The following is a 14,575-nucleotide window of genomic DNA, read 5'->3' on the forward strand; positions in this document are numbered from 1 at the left end:
CTAAAATAAAGGATCCGGATCCCTTTCCCTAGCCCGTACATTAGTCTCAATGTCTCAATTCCTGGATCCTGTGGCTTGTCATTGTCTTGTCTCTTCCCCTTTATAGCCTGAGTGTGTGCAGTGACACCAGGGAGTGATGTTTCAGCTGAAGCAGATGATGAGGAAATGACAGGTCACCGTGAGGGAAGGAGAGACAGATAATTTTCTGAGTAAGTCATTCTGTCTCGGGTTTTCCTGACTCAGCCAGAGGCTGACTGAGCAGGAAGCTGCCGCTCAGCCCACACCGACATCACAGTCAGTCTCTGCAGTGTTTGCCCAGTGGTGCGGCCACTGGACTATAGCAACATCCATGGGGTGCACCCCAGCCCGAATCAGAGACTCACAGAGGACCACTGGAGAGCCAGGGGACCCCAAAGACACACAATGGTCGGCCTCCATTCACGACAGGGAGCAGGACGAGGGAGGAGCCCTCCCTCCATTAATACATCGCCCTGCCCGTGGCCCTTGGCTCACTCTCCCGTGCCAGACCCTGTGTGTCCCCACCACCTGGCACACCATTGGGCCAAGATGGGTGCTCCCATAGCCCCTGCCCTTGGTCTGGGCCACCACCCTCCCCTTCAGCTCTCTGTCCAGAGGCAGGATGTCCTCTCCAGGGGGCAATTCCTATGTCTGCATCACCCTCTCCAGTGCAGCCATCAATTCCTGCTAAAATGTCCTGGCTCTTGCAAGGCCACCTCAGACATCCCCCTTCCTTCTCCCCAGGGCCCACTCCCTCTCAGTGCCCTCCCCTCCCACCCACATCCCTCTCTGCTGAACACCGCAGTGCCCCTACCGAGGCATTTGGGTTATCTGTCCATATTTCTCAGGACCCTCAGGCTGTGTGAGCGCCTGGAAGTTGAGACCATAATCTCTTCAGAGATTCCCAAAGCATTTAACTGAGTGCCCACGCGTCATAAGAGCATGACATGAGCTTTGTGGGCAGATGGACACATGGGAGGAGAGAAGAAGGCAGGCTTTAGAGACGCACAGTCCCAGGTGTGCATCCCCGAGGGGCAGCTGCTGGTGGTGTCAGATCAGAGACTGCCCTTCCTCTGTGCAAAGGGGGCCGATAAACACTTCCCTAGGAGCGCTGGGGTCTGGCACATGGAGCTCAATACCTCAATTCATAGCGCTCCCCTCCACCCTGGTTCCTTCTCTGGGTCTCTTTGTCTTATCCCTCAAATTTCCATTCCTGGTGCACATATCCAAGTCCCAGGGCCCCTGGCCAGTGTTAAGGTTGGGACAGGACAGGCTCCCAGCACACGGCGGGCTGGTGCTAACCTTAGGAGTAAAAGGTGTTTCTGGGGGTGACAAGAACCATCCTGGGGAACACACGAATGGCCCTTGGGGGGCCAAGAAGCCATGGCCAAGGAAGCGTGGGCCTCAACAAGCAAGCTCCAAGCAAAAGGTTTCCTCTCCCCTCCTCCCCTTTTCTAGGAGTCAATTAGATAGAAATGTCAATTAAAAAAAAAAAAAAACCACCTTCGTAGTCATGTTTGTATCAAGAGCCCCACTCGGCATCTAATTCTACGTTAGGAAAAGTAATGTTTGCATCAGTTTGACACCAGACGAAATGAGGCTCACCTAAACATCAATTACATAATGTACAAAGACTGCTGCTTTCTCTTAAAAGGCTGTGCGCGAGCAAGTTGGGGGAGTGGGAGTCGTGACAGCTGCCACGTCTTGCTGCTCACCAAGGACGCAACCCCATCCTGGGCACGCTTTCTCCCCAAAACCAGACCGGTGGCGATGCCTTCCACTCTAACGGAGGAAACGTGCCCAGAGAGGCTAGGTGACTTGTCGGGTCACACAGCTGCCCAGAAGCAGGGCCAGCTTCAAACCCGGGTGCATCCTGCTGCACAGTCCAGGACCCTCGCGTTGTACAGGAGAGAAGCGACCCGGCTTTGCCAGGGAAACTGAGGCCCGGGCTGGTGGTGCTGAATCTGAGGTTGAACATCCAAGTTCTTCTAGTGGGATGAAGGCTTCCCGCTCTCCCACCCAACCCTGCTACATGGTACCTTTCCACGTCCCAGCTAGCCTTCCAAACAAGTTCCTCTTACAATCGTAAGGGTTCAAGATGGTTATAGGGTGCAGCGGTGTTTGAAAACCAGAGGAGGAAGTTCACTGGTGGGTAAGGACAGGTTGGGGTCTGCGGAGTCATAAAAGCAGGTCGCCCAGTTTCAGAACTGAGGATACAAAGCATGATGGGAGGGTGGGTGCAGCCCCCTTACACAGAGGGAATCCACGACACATCCGTAACACCGTCCACTTCACCGAGCTACGGAATCTCCGGGCTACAGAGGCCATAGAGGGGGTTGGACAGCTTCTGCCGGATGAAGGCCCCATTCCCACCCGTCCACCAGTGGCCGCCTGGCCTCTGACCGAGCACCTGCAGGGTCACTGAACACCCCATCTTCGGTAGCTGTGCCCCTTGGGAAGTCTCTATGTGAACCAGTGAAAGATGCTACAGGCTTAATTAAGCACCAGAGGTCAGCGAACACGGAGTCCCTACTCCGTGCCAGGCACGCTGCTAGGAACTAGGGACACACATTTGGGGGGTGGGGGGCAATCTCAGTCACTGTAGGGACACCAAAGAGGACACCTAGCCTCACTGTGCTTCTTCATCCGTCTGCCTTCAACCACAGGACTCTGTGTCAGGAGCTGTGCTTAGCGGCGAATCAAACCCATAAAGTATGTACAATCTGGGTAAGAAGACAGGTGCTTAATTAACTCAAGTTAAATTAAATGAAATACCCTGAGATATTACAGTGCTCAATAACAATATGGATGTTTCGACTAAAGTAGCTAATAGCCTATTGGCAGCTCTCTATTTTTCATCCCTATTTTTAACTCTTTCCTGGAGACTTGGCTCAAATATCACTTCTTTTTTAGGAAGCCCCGGGGGTCCTGCCTTTCTCTGTGTTCTCTCAGTTCTCTGTGTTCTCTCTGTGGGCTCCCTTCTGCTGGGGGCTCTGATCACATGGGGCTGTGGGTTTCTATATACATGACTCACGGCAGACAACAGACCTATCCCCATGTCTCCAGGACCCAACTCCAGACCCACACGTGAACTAAATCGAACCCTTCAATCTGCTTCCAAAAGTCATTTCAAGAGGACAAGATGGCACCATGTCCTCTGTTTGAGCTGCTGAAACGGGGTCCCTGGCGTGGGAGAGCTGGGGATCAGAAAAGAAATACATGTTATGTTACTCACCCGGAGACCTTGCAAACCAGGAGGTCCAGCCTTGCCTCCGGGACCCATCAGACCCTTTAGGAGGAGGAGAAAGGGGGGAAAAAAGGAACCATGGTCAAACACAGTTCAACATCATAGGTTATACTTGGCCTTTTCACTCTCAGTGGGTAGGAAAATACCATCCTATCCCAATGGGGGAAACTGGGAGGCCAGGAGGGAAAAAAGTCCTGCCCCCTCAAATCTATAACACTTTAAATGTTTATTTTTGAGACAGAAAGTGAGGGAGGGAGAGGGAGAGAGAGAGAGAATGTGCATGCGAGCAGGAGAGGGGCAGAGAGAGAGAGAGAGAGAGAGAGAGAGGGAGAGAGAATCCCAAGCAGGCTCTGCATTGTCAGCACAGAGCCTGATACTGGGATTGATCTCACAAACCATGAAATCATGACCTGAGCTGAAATCAGGAGTCAGACACTTAACCAACTGAGCCACCCAGGTGCCCCAAATCCTTAACACTTTGAAACGTGCACACCTATCGGACCGAATTAAGTATGTTCAGCAACCAAGATGTAGGCAACACCATCCACACTTTAAAGATGAGCACAGTAGCGGTCAAATGCCTTGCATTAGAGCTTTGCATAATACATACACAAAAGAAGTGTCTGGAACCCAAGTGTTTTTAGCTGTAAGGCCAGTGCCATTTCCCCTGAATGTCGCTGGCTCAGCAAGAACTAGCTTGGGGTGTATGACTCGGTCCACAGTAATGTGCAAAATACGGCAGTCTGGACAAAGAAACGGAACTATCTAAGAAAGATCAGTTTCAGTTGAGTAAGGAACGCTGGTGCAGGAAGGGGTCACACTGACCTGATAATTCAAATCCTTCCCCCAAGACCCCCTCCATATCTGCTGCATGACCTCAGACAAGGCCCTTGGCATCCTTGAACCTCAGGTGGCTCCTCTCTGAAGTGAGGATGATATACCCACCTATCGAGTGGATGTGAGGACCACATGAAGAATGGACACAGAAGCCCCAAGTTCAGCACCCACCACCCTCCTGACCGCACTGATTCACACCCACGTGATGGCACCTCGAGGGAGGCATGCGGTGGCAGTGGTCAAATGAGACCCTCGGCTCTGTGGCTCGATCAGCAACTTCCCAGGTGGATCCTGGCCAGAAGCTCCCCCTCTGTTCTTCCAAATCCGCACTGTCAACAAATGCTATCACACAGAGAGCTACCATTGCCAGGTTTGGCATGACTATTAAGTGACAGCACTGTATTTAGATCCAAGTTCTTTTCTCTTAATAACACCATGGAAATAAACACACGAATGGAAAGCCTGCAGAAACTACAGGTTTAAATCTCCTTTCCCCGCAAGGATTATCTTGCCGAGCTCAGGGCACACAGCGAGGAAAGACTCTGCATAAGCGAGTTTTCCTTAAGCATCAACAAACACCTTGCGTTTGATCCGTGCACTTTCCCTTCTTTATTTCGCTCCAGCAGACATTGATAAAATGGCCAGGGCCTGTCTTGTCTCGGGAAAAGGATGAAGGCTGCACGCCTCCTGGACAGCTCCAGCATTTGGATGCAAAACACTGTGCACTGTTTTCCATTTAGAGAAGGGGATACATTTTCCTCTCGCTGGGACTGCTGAACACAAACTCCAAAATTTTCCATTCCCCACAGAAGTCACCGAAGCCAGCTTCTCAGTTTGATTCAAGCCAATGAATATTTAGGGAGCGACTGCTCTGCGGAAGGCCCAGGGCCAGGTGCTGCTGGGGATTCAAACCAGACAGAAATGGCAACTGATAAGGGTACTGGGCTTAATAAGGCTGCACAGAGCACGGCTTGGCACATGAGCTCATATAGCCCTCACAGCACGTTCACGTGGATGACGATGGTGATGATGATTTCTAGGTACGGAATAAAGCAAAAGAGGATCAGAGAGGGTAAGTAACGTCAGCAAAGACACAGGGCTATCTGGTGGAAGAACTGGGACATGAGACCAGACGTTGCGGTTCGATCCCAAGCGCCTTCCTTCCGTGGCCGTCTCGCTCCTTGTGAGCTCACACAGCAGTCAGGCCCCACTTTAGTGCTCCTCTTAAACAGCGTTAGAGGGCCACTCCTCTACAAGCATGAACTAAGTCCCCACTATGAGATAAACTGTGTATTTAGACAGGGGAGAGACATCGGTCCTGACCTCAGAATCTTCCAGTCCTGGTCTCTCCTCACGGGTCTCCCTTTCAACAAGTCTTGGGGCAGGCTGTTGTGTTTCTGAACTCCTTGCAATAGAATTCCGTCACCAACACCACTTTCTGCACTAAGTCCCATTCTATGGAGAGCATCTAGCAGGGGGGACAGCTTCAGAACCTCAAACAGCCCCATCCGGGGCTACAGGGTTCGGGCACTCTGGTGTCTGAATGTGCTGAGGGTTCAGGGCTGTGTGTCCTTGTCCCACAAGATGGACCGCAGGAACAACACACGCGGGGAATCTCGTTAATCATCTAGAGATTGCAAGTGGTTACCTGACAGTTATTTTTTTCCTATCTCCTTCATTAAACTATGACATCTACCCATGTGTTTTCATCCCTCTAACTCCAGCGTTAATATTTGACCACAAACATTTAAGGGTTCTTACTTCTGTCCCCTGTTTCATTTATTGTAAGAAAATCTGCATAAAAGGGAGGATCCAGAATGAGAGGTCAAGAAGGCTGTGTCTTCATTCATCAGGGCTAGGCACCGTTAGTTTCTTACTCTTTAGTGGGGGACGTGAAGAAAATAATTCCCCTTTATACATTTCAGAAAAGTATCACTAGCTTGTGCACTCAGAGGTAAAAAGAGCATGGGTTTGACAGACATATCTAGGTCCAAAGCTCATTTCTACTTCTTAATAGCTGTGTGACTGTGTACAATCCGTTCAATATCTCCGTACTAAGGTCCTCATTGGTAGAACAAAAATAATAACTTCGCTCTTGCAGATTTAACATGCGTATGTTTGCACAGAAACATATATACTATAGACTTTCAGCACTTGCCAATTATAGATCTGAAATATATATGCATGTATGCACAGAAATCCAAACACTGAGAGCACACATTACCTGCCTTTTTCTACTGTTAAATCTCCCAACGGTTATCATAATCGTGGGGAGCTCTGGAGACAAAGCCTTAGAGAAGTTAAACAAGACATTCAAGGTTACAGAGACAGAGGTGGCGCTTCTGACCTGAACTTTTTGACATGAAATTGTTTTAATTATACTGGAATTAAACATCTGCTAGATTTCTTCCAGCTTCACCCCAACAAAACCATACACATTTACCCTAATGAGGAATGGGTCCTGATGGCTTCATATAAATCTGATTTATGGACATTTCACAGTAACAGCCGTCTTATTACCTTCGATAAGACATGGTAATTTGAAAGGGGCAGCAGCATGTTGCCAGGATGTGACTCTTGATCTCAGGGTCGTTGAGTTCGAGCCCCACATTAGACACGGAGCCTACTTTTTAGGGGACTCCTGGGTGGCTCAGTCAGTTAAGCATCCAACTTCAGCTCAGGTCATGATCTTGTGGTTCGTGAGTTCAAGCCCTGCATCCGGCTCTGTGCTAACAGCTCAGACAGAGCCTGGAGCCTGCTTCAGATTCTGTGTCTCCCTCTCTCTCTGCCCCCCCTCCCCCCCTTTCAAAAATAAACATTAAATAAATAAGTAAATGGAAACTTAAACACCAGACTGCACACCAGAAATCCCACTAATGACCTCTTTTTGCCTGGGGGAGTGGTGCTGGGAAGTCAGGCTGTCTGGGTTTCAATTCCAGTTCCACACTTGGTAACTGCCTGGTCTGTGGCCAGTAATGTCACTGGTCAGGGTTCAGCCTACTCTTGTGTAAGATGGTAACACCACCGCCTGTCGCCTGAGGGGATGGGACCAGCTTCTGCAATACCAAAGAGCTAAGAGGTGGAAAACCATTGTGTTCCAGACCTAGATGTGTTCAGAGCAGACCCTGGGCTGAGACGGTGACTTACCGGAGCTCCTGGTGGCCCAGGTGGGCCCTGGTGGCCTCGTGGTCCTGGAGCTCCCTGGTAACAGAAGCCAAACACACATTAGCCACAGCTCTCCCATCCCCATGACTCAGGACCCTTTGCTGACTCAGAGTCTCTGTCCTGAGTTCCAAAAAGCGACCCAGAGATATAGAGCAGGAATGTGCATTCCTGGTGGAAAATCAACTTGGCCCATCTCTGGAAGGCTCCATCTGAGCTCAAAAAGCAGCTTCGACCCCACGGTGGTAGCCTTTCCATCTCTGCTCCTACCTGGAGCCCCACAGGGGGAGGACCCGGATTCCCCTTACCTGCTCGCCCTTCAGGCCCTCTCTCTGCACCTGTGGGACAAACCATGTGTCAGCAAAGAGGGTGGCCTTTTTTCAACGACCATTCCCCTCAGCTCCGGTAACAGTATTTGCACAGCCTGCCGTAACGCAGCAATTTCTGACTTTTCTCCGATTTTATCCCACATTTAGTGTTCAAAGTCTTGTATTCCAGCTCATGGGGTCAGAAGAGTTCTTGCTCATTCTTAGAGGCGAGGACCTTTTCACACACCCAATGCCATCAGCACATGAGCCTGGGATTCCCACCGCTTGGAATGGCTGCCCACTTACCACAGAGCCCGGTACCCCAGGAGGTCCTGCAGGCCCCACGTCACCCTGCGCAGAAATGACACACACGTCACCAGTGTACCTTCTGCCACCTTCCTCTGCTGGTCCCGCCCCCCTTCGGGGCCCTTGATATCCACACAAGTCCATGGGACCACTGCCTCCTCTGAGCCCCAGCTCATGCTCCCGCCATGCTGGGCCTCCCCCCCTCCTCCTGACAGATTTTCTGCGTCTAATTCTTATCTTTGTACCAAGATCACGGGAGCTTTTATTTTCTCCCTTCTGCGCATCCAGCCCAGAATCCGGTTGGTGCTTTCACAGTCCCTTCCAGCTCTTGGTCCACTCTTCAGTGAGCACCTGCGGTACGGGCACCACAGTGGACACAGCCAGGGTGGTGATGACACCTTATGGCGCATCCTTCGTGCCAAGTCCCCGGTTCAGCACGTGGTCAGCATTTCATGTTTATCAAAGAAGTAACACAGGTGCTGTGATCACTCCCATCTGTTTTCACGAAGTCATCAGGTGCAAAAGACTTGCTCTGTGTCCCCTGCCCCAGCACCTCCGGGTCACCTGGCCTATGACGGCTGTGGCTGCGTCAGGTTTCCAGGGTGTGAGTCACATCTTGGTTCTACATGGGGGCATATTTGGTGACTGTGGCCATAGAAAAATCTTCACTGCTATGACTCTAGTGCCCCATAGCTCTAAACAAGGACACGACTTGTAGCCCATGTCCCCCCACACAGTTTGGGGATACAACTCCTCATTTTCCCCTGAGGCTAGCTCAGGGAGCGTGGGGAAGCAAGAACAAAGTGCTATTGAGTAGGCTAGCAAAGGATGAATGAGCTTCTGGATAAATATGAAAGCATCTCTTAAATGCCAACGCCGAGGAGCCAGAATGAGGGACTCCAGGCACGTGCGTGGTCCTGCGCTGCGTGGGAGGTCCCACCATGTGGACAGGGTGTGTTTTCGCTGCCACTGCCACAGCCACAACTCCACTGTCCCCACTGGCTGCCCGAAACTCGGAAAAGTATTTCTGTTTACATTGCATCAGGCGGTTTTCTAAGATCCCAACTAAGTGTTCTTTTAATAGACTTTATTTTTTTTGCAGAATTTTGGCTACACAGCAAAACTGAGAGTTAACGAGCACCCACCTTTCTTGCTGTACCTTGTCTCTGTCTTGCACTTACAGTAATGGGGTCCTACCTCAGAAACACCTCGCGATGCTGGTTTTTCCCCTCTGTGGCACCATCACGCACCCACCCCCACAGACGTGCACACACACTCACACGCTGCATTTTTTTTTTTTTACCATTCTAGACCCTCTCCAGATGCTTCTATGACGTCTACACATGACAACTTCCATGCCCTCAGAAATCAGCTCACATATCTCCATTTCTCCGTGAATGAACGTCCTTCAACCCCCACCCCCGGCCAAGATTATTTTTTCCCTAGGCTCCCAGAAACCTTATTAATATTTTGGTAACATGATTCTTCGAAGACATTCTGGGCTATACTGTAATTTCTGTGTGGCCATCATATATATATATGATGGCCACACAGAAATTACAGTGTGTAATATATATATGTAATAAATATATGTATAAACATATATTTAAATGAGAGATAATTAGATACATGTAGCTGAATAATGAATCTTCTGGGTTCATGACTTCATTGCCTTTCTTTCATTTCCACTATGCTTCAGCCTCGTTTCCACATTTACTTTTGTAGTATTTATTGTTGTATTCATCATCATCACACTATAAAGAGTGAATTTTTGATAACAGTTATGAAATTAACGGGTACGTGCTTTCTCACCGGCTCAGGTAATTTTACAGACTATGAGAGCCAGTGTCCTGACCTATTAAATCACTATTAAGGAAAACTACGATCCTGTCGTTCATCCGTAATAATTGTGTGTCTGTAGCTAATAGATACTAGAGCCTTTCCATCTGCCTGGTCTTGTTCTAAGGTCCTCTTCCCCTCTGATACTCTTTCCCATCTTAGGGATGGGGATGCTTAGGAACTTGTTCAAGGTCAAAAAGCTAGTATGTAATAGAACAGACTAATAGTCTGTCCATGAATCATTTCTTTGCATTATTACATAGGTGATGCCTTTTTGCAATGGTCATTTTAGCCATTGTGGTAGTTAGCCCCCCAGATGCCCCCCAGAAGCCCCGCCCCCTGGTGTTCCCCACCTTGTACAGTGACCTCCCACACGGTGCCAGTGCTAGGCCACATGACCAGCAGCGCACAGCAGAAGGGACGCTGTGCGGCCTCCGAGATAAAGTTACAACAATGATGGTGGCCTCCATGTGGACCCACATCACCCCAACCTCAGGTCACTCACCACCCGCTCCAGGGAAGCAGTTTCCCCTTTTGTGAGCAGCTCTACAGAGAGGCCGTGTAATGCAGAAGCAGAGCCTGTGGCCAACAGCCATCAAGGAACCGAGGCCCTGACGAAGACCATGTGTATGAGCTTGGAAGCAGATTCTTCAGCTAGCCACACCCTAGCTGGAGGCCTGGCCACAACCTCACGAAAGACCTTGGACCAGGACATGCTGCCCTAGATCCTGGCCCTCGGAGATGATGTGAGACCACCTGACGGCTGGTCTACACTTCCAAGGTTCAGGAAGATTGTTATGCGGCAATAGACAACCAACACAAGCATGGAGTCAGTCAAGTAGGACTCTTAACACGGCACAAGGAGCACGTCCTGGCCACTGAGATCTGCGGCCCATCACTGTGTGGGCAGGGAGTCCTGTGCACCTTGGTCCAAGGCCACTGTGGGGTCTGAAACAAGACACCCTAATTTTCTGGGCCTCTGTTCTCTCATCTGTAGAGTCAGGACATATCAAAGACCAGCTTTGTGGTTCTGATGGCTTTCTCAAATAATAAAACATCTAAGATTTGTCTAGATGATGGTCTCTTAGAATGAGTTGTGAGGCATCCTATCACCTGAGCATCACTGGTTTCCTGGTTATTCCAGTGAATGACCCAAATACTGCCATGACCTGTCACCTTGTCTTAGACCTTCTGCTGTATTCATCATAATAAGTGATAACTAAGCTGCTTCCCAAACTGCAGGGGCCAAAAACCAAAAACATCTATAAATGAGGTGGAAGGCTGATATTTCTCTCTCTCTCTCTCTCTCTCTCTCTCTCTCTCTCTTTCTCTCTCTCTCTCTCTCTCTCTCACACACACACACACACACACACACACACACACACACACACACACAGACAGTAGCAGGAGTCACCTAGACCCAAACCTCAAGGATCATTCCCTCTTAGTGACTTGAAATAAATGACTTATTTTAGAATTTAGAATCCCCTGTCAAGGAACTGCGGGAATATATTAAAATCCTGACGCTAGGATAATATAACAATATAAATCTCAACTCTAAAAATACTTGGGAGAGAGAATAACTTAACTCCATTAGAACTGAAACCCAAGTGAGCAAGTTTGGAAGACATCAACGTTCTCCAGCCGCCATTCCTAAGGTGAGGCTTCTTCAGCCTGTAGACCTGTTTATTTACTTATAATACAAACCCTGTCTGCTTCCACGAAGAGTCACAGCAGCCTTTCTCTGCATTTGCTGGGACTCGTGCGAACCAGGCAGTGACCTTCGCCTGAGCTCCACGGTGTGACCCTGAATAGATGTGATCTTCTTGGCCTGAATCCATCTTAGTTTACCTGGATTCCTCCCCCACCCCTTCCTCCCCCCTCCCACTCTCCCCAGCTATTCTCAAACCCGATGCTGGATGCCCTTCCTAAGGGCTTATGGAAGAATCTGGAACTCATGCTCTTTTCCTTTTATCATAACCCAGAATACACCACCCCTTCCTAATTTTCCCTGCCACCCTGCATGCTTAGGAAAGCTATTGTCTTCATGTACATTTTCACAGCATTTCACAACCTGCCAAGACTTTTTACATGCATTTTTTTTTCCCACCGAGATACGGAAATTCTAAGCAGCAAATTTACTGAGTGAGGCCTTGTTGAATGTTCTAAAGGACATGGCCAGTATGATGAGATGCGATCTTTATTTTATTTATGAAAGATCTAGTACATTTTCAGAATTATTATTCTGGTAAGAAAAAAAAAACACCACATTTTTTAAAATGTTGCAGAGAGGAGAGAAGGAAAAATGGAAGAAGAAGAGGAAGAATCTGTCAGATTTTGTTTGGTATTAATTCACAGCCTGCCTTAGCCCCAAAAGCAATTTAAGTAGCAAAATATTTTAATAATGTCTGGGTATTATATAACAGGGATTTCTTAATGGATTTTTATTCCTCAAAGTAGGAAAACAAAATTTAAATAAAATAACCAGAAATTTCTTGTGAGCTGAATTCCTGAGGCCCAGCTCATCACCTCTGTCTACACTCGGTTCCCAGAACTCCAGCCTGGGCCCTGATTTGTTCAGGTGGCCATGACCGTGCCCACCTGCCCAGAGCCTGTCTCTCCCCAGGCCCGGCTTACCTTCTCTCCCTGGGGCCCTGCCACGCCAGGAGGGCCAGGTCTTCCCTGGAGGAAAGAAAGGGAGGACTGTCACCAGCAGTAAGCCAGGAAGGAGGAGGTCAGGGCCTTGCAGCCCCAAAGCTCTCATCTGCATTTTCCCCCCAGAAATCACAGATCAGACTTCCTGGATGGGACTTCCTGCCGGAAAATTCCTTCTCAGTGACCACCCCCACCCCACCCCCCGCCAAATGTCACATTCCGTGTGGTCCCCTCTGGACTTAGCCATACTGCAGTGTGTGGAACACCCATTCTGAGAGGCAAGGACAGTTTCCTGAAGGATATGAGGACACACTGGAGAAATTCCGAATGAGAGGCGGAAGCAGGCATCCATGATCTGTGGGGCATCATGGACTCTTTAGAAGATGCTGGGGACCAGTTAGGTCTCCAGGGCCGAGGGCGGAGGGAAAGGGCTGCCTGGACTCTGGGCTAGGATCAGCCAGTGCAGCAGGGAAAACCAAGGCCCTGGACGGCCAGTGTGGGAGATGCTACAGACTGCCCTCCTCCTTCCCAGGGTTCCCACCAGGAAGCCTTCTAAGAGGGTCCCAGTGGAGAGCAGAGGAGGTAAAGCTCCTGCCGGAGCAGAGTGAGGAGGGGCCCTGAGCCACACCACCCCGGGGGCCCTCCTGTGAGTCTCCTCCTAAGAGGAGGAAGAACCTGGAAGGCAGATGGACAACCAGTGTTCATCCCTGTGGACAAGGAACTTTCATAGGAGCTCATTCTCAAGGCATAATTAGAGATGTGCTCAAAGATGTATATGTGAGCTCTCTTGCTTCCTTTTTTTCCTATAAACAGCAAAGATGAGAACAGACCAAGCGTCCCCTCATAGGAGGACCCCCTCCATGAGGCTCACTGTCCATCACCGCTGCCTCCACACCATCAGTATCTTCCTACTTGCTGTTCATTATTTGGTTGCCTTTCCCCGCAAGAAGGGGGTTTTCCTTCTGGGCCATCAGCAGGTGGGTATTTCTAGTGTTAAGAGTCAGCCCTGGGGCACCTGGGTGGCTCTGTCGGTTGAGCATCTGACTTCGGCTCAGGTCATGACCTCACTGTTTGCTGAGTTCGAGCCCCGCGTCGGGCTCTGTGCTGACAGCTCAGAACCTGGAGCCTGCTTCCTATTCTGTGTCTCCCTCTCTCTCTCTGCCCCTCCCCTGCTTGTGCTCTGCCTCTCTCTCAAAAATAAATAAACATTAAAAAAAAAAGAGTCAGCCCTGGCACAGGGGCGGCACGCAATAAATATTTTTAAGCAACAAAAATGAATAAATGATAGCACATTCATACCATAGAATACTAAGTGGTCACTGGAGTCCTGTCCCTGGTGAATATTTAAGAAAATGGCTACATGTTTATGACATAATGTGAAAGGAAGGGGCAAGACATAAAAAGGTATTGATGGATAAAGAAAATGTGGTATATACATACAATGGAGTATTACTCGGCAATCAAAAAGAATGAAATCTTGCCATTTGCAACTACGTGGATGGAACTGGAGGGTATTATGCTCAGTGAAATTAGTCAGAGAAAGACAAAAATCATATGACTTCACTCATATTAGGACTTTAAGAGACAAAACAGATGAACATAAGGGAAGGGAAACAAATATAAAAACAGGGAGGGGGACAAAACATAAGATGCTCATAAATATGGAGAACAAACTGAGGGTTACTGGAGGGGCTGGGAGTGGGGATGGGCTAAATGGGTAAGAGGCACTAAGGAATCTACTCCTGAAATCATTGTTTCACTATATGCTAATTTGGATGTAAATTTTTAAAAATAAAAAATTAAATTAAAAAAAAGGTACTGTTCCAATCTGTTAAGTGACAATACACATAAAACCAAGATGTTATTTGGGGGTGCTGAGATTATCCATAGATTCAATTTATGTCAATATAGTATATTGAAATTAATACATGGCAAGGGATTTGTATATCAAATTTAGTTAATTTATGTTATTATTTTATCTCTAAGCTAGTAATATGAACATATTAATGGACTGATAATGTATTATGGTATACAAATACGTATTTTCCCAATTGTCTTCAAGCAGATGTAGAATTTTAGGTTTTATTTACAGCTTTAACCATTTAAATAATTAAATTTAGTTACTTTTTGGACAACACATTCCCCCCAAGGTTCAAAATTTGTGTGCATGAGAATTCCCTTCCGTTCCCTTCCACAAGTCAGT

General features: G+C 48.6%; 1 protein-coding gene across 1 annotated transcript in view; it reads right to left on the bottom strand.

Moving 5' to 3' along the window:
• COL22A1 (collagen type XXII alpha 1 chain) overlaps nucleotides 1–14,575 on the bottom strand; it is a 258,748-nt gene that overhangs the window by 129,966 nt on the left and 114,207 nt on the right. Inside the window, exons 18-22 of the mRNA XM_019459762.2 lie at nucleotides 12,355–12,399; nucleotides 7,879–7,923; nucleotides 7,573–7,602; nucleotides 7,250–7,303; nucleotides 3,254–3,307 (exon numbers count right to left, since the gene is read on the bottom strand). Coding sequence (XP_019315307.2) covers nucleotides 3,254–3,307; nucleotides 7,250–7,303; nucleotides 7,573–7,602; nucleotides 7,879–7,923; nucleotides 12,355–12,399 — 228 coding nt within the window. The remainder of the gene's footprint in view (nucleotides 1–3,253; nucleotides 3,308–7,249; nucleotides 7,304–7,572; nucleotides 7,603–7,878; nucleotides 7,924–12,354; nucleotides 12,400–14,575) is intronic.

This window comes from Panthera pardus, unplaced genomic scaffold, assembly GCF_024362965.1.
Source record: "Panthera pardus isolate Hobbes unplaced genomic scaffold, ASM2436296v1 HiC_scaffold_7, whole genome shotgun sequence".
NCBI classification, from domain to species: Eukaryota; Metazoa; Chordata; class Mammalia; order Carnivora; family Felidae; genus Panthera; species Panthera pardus.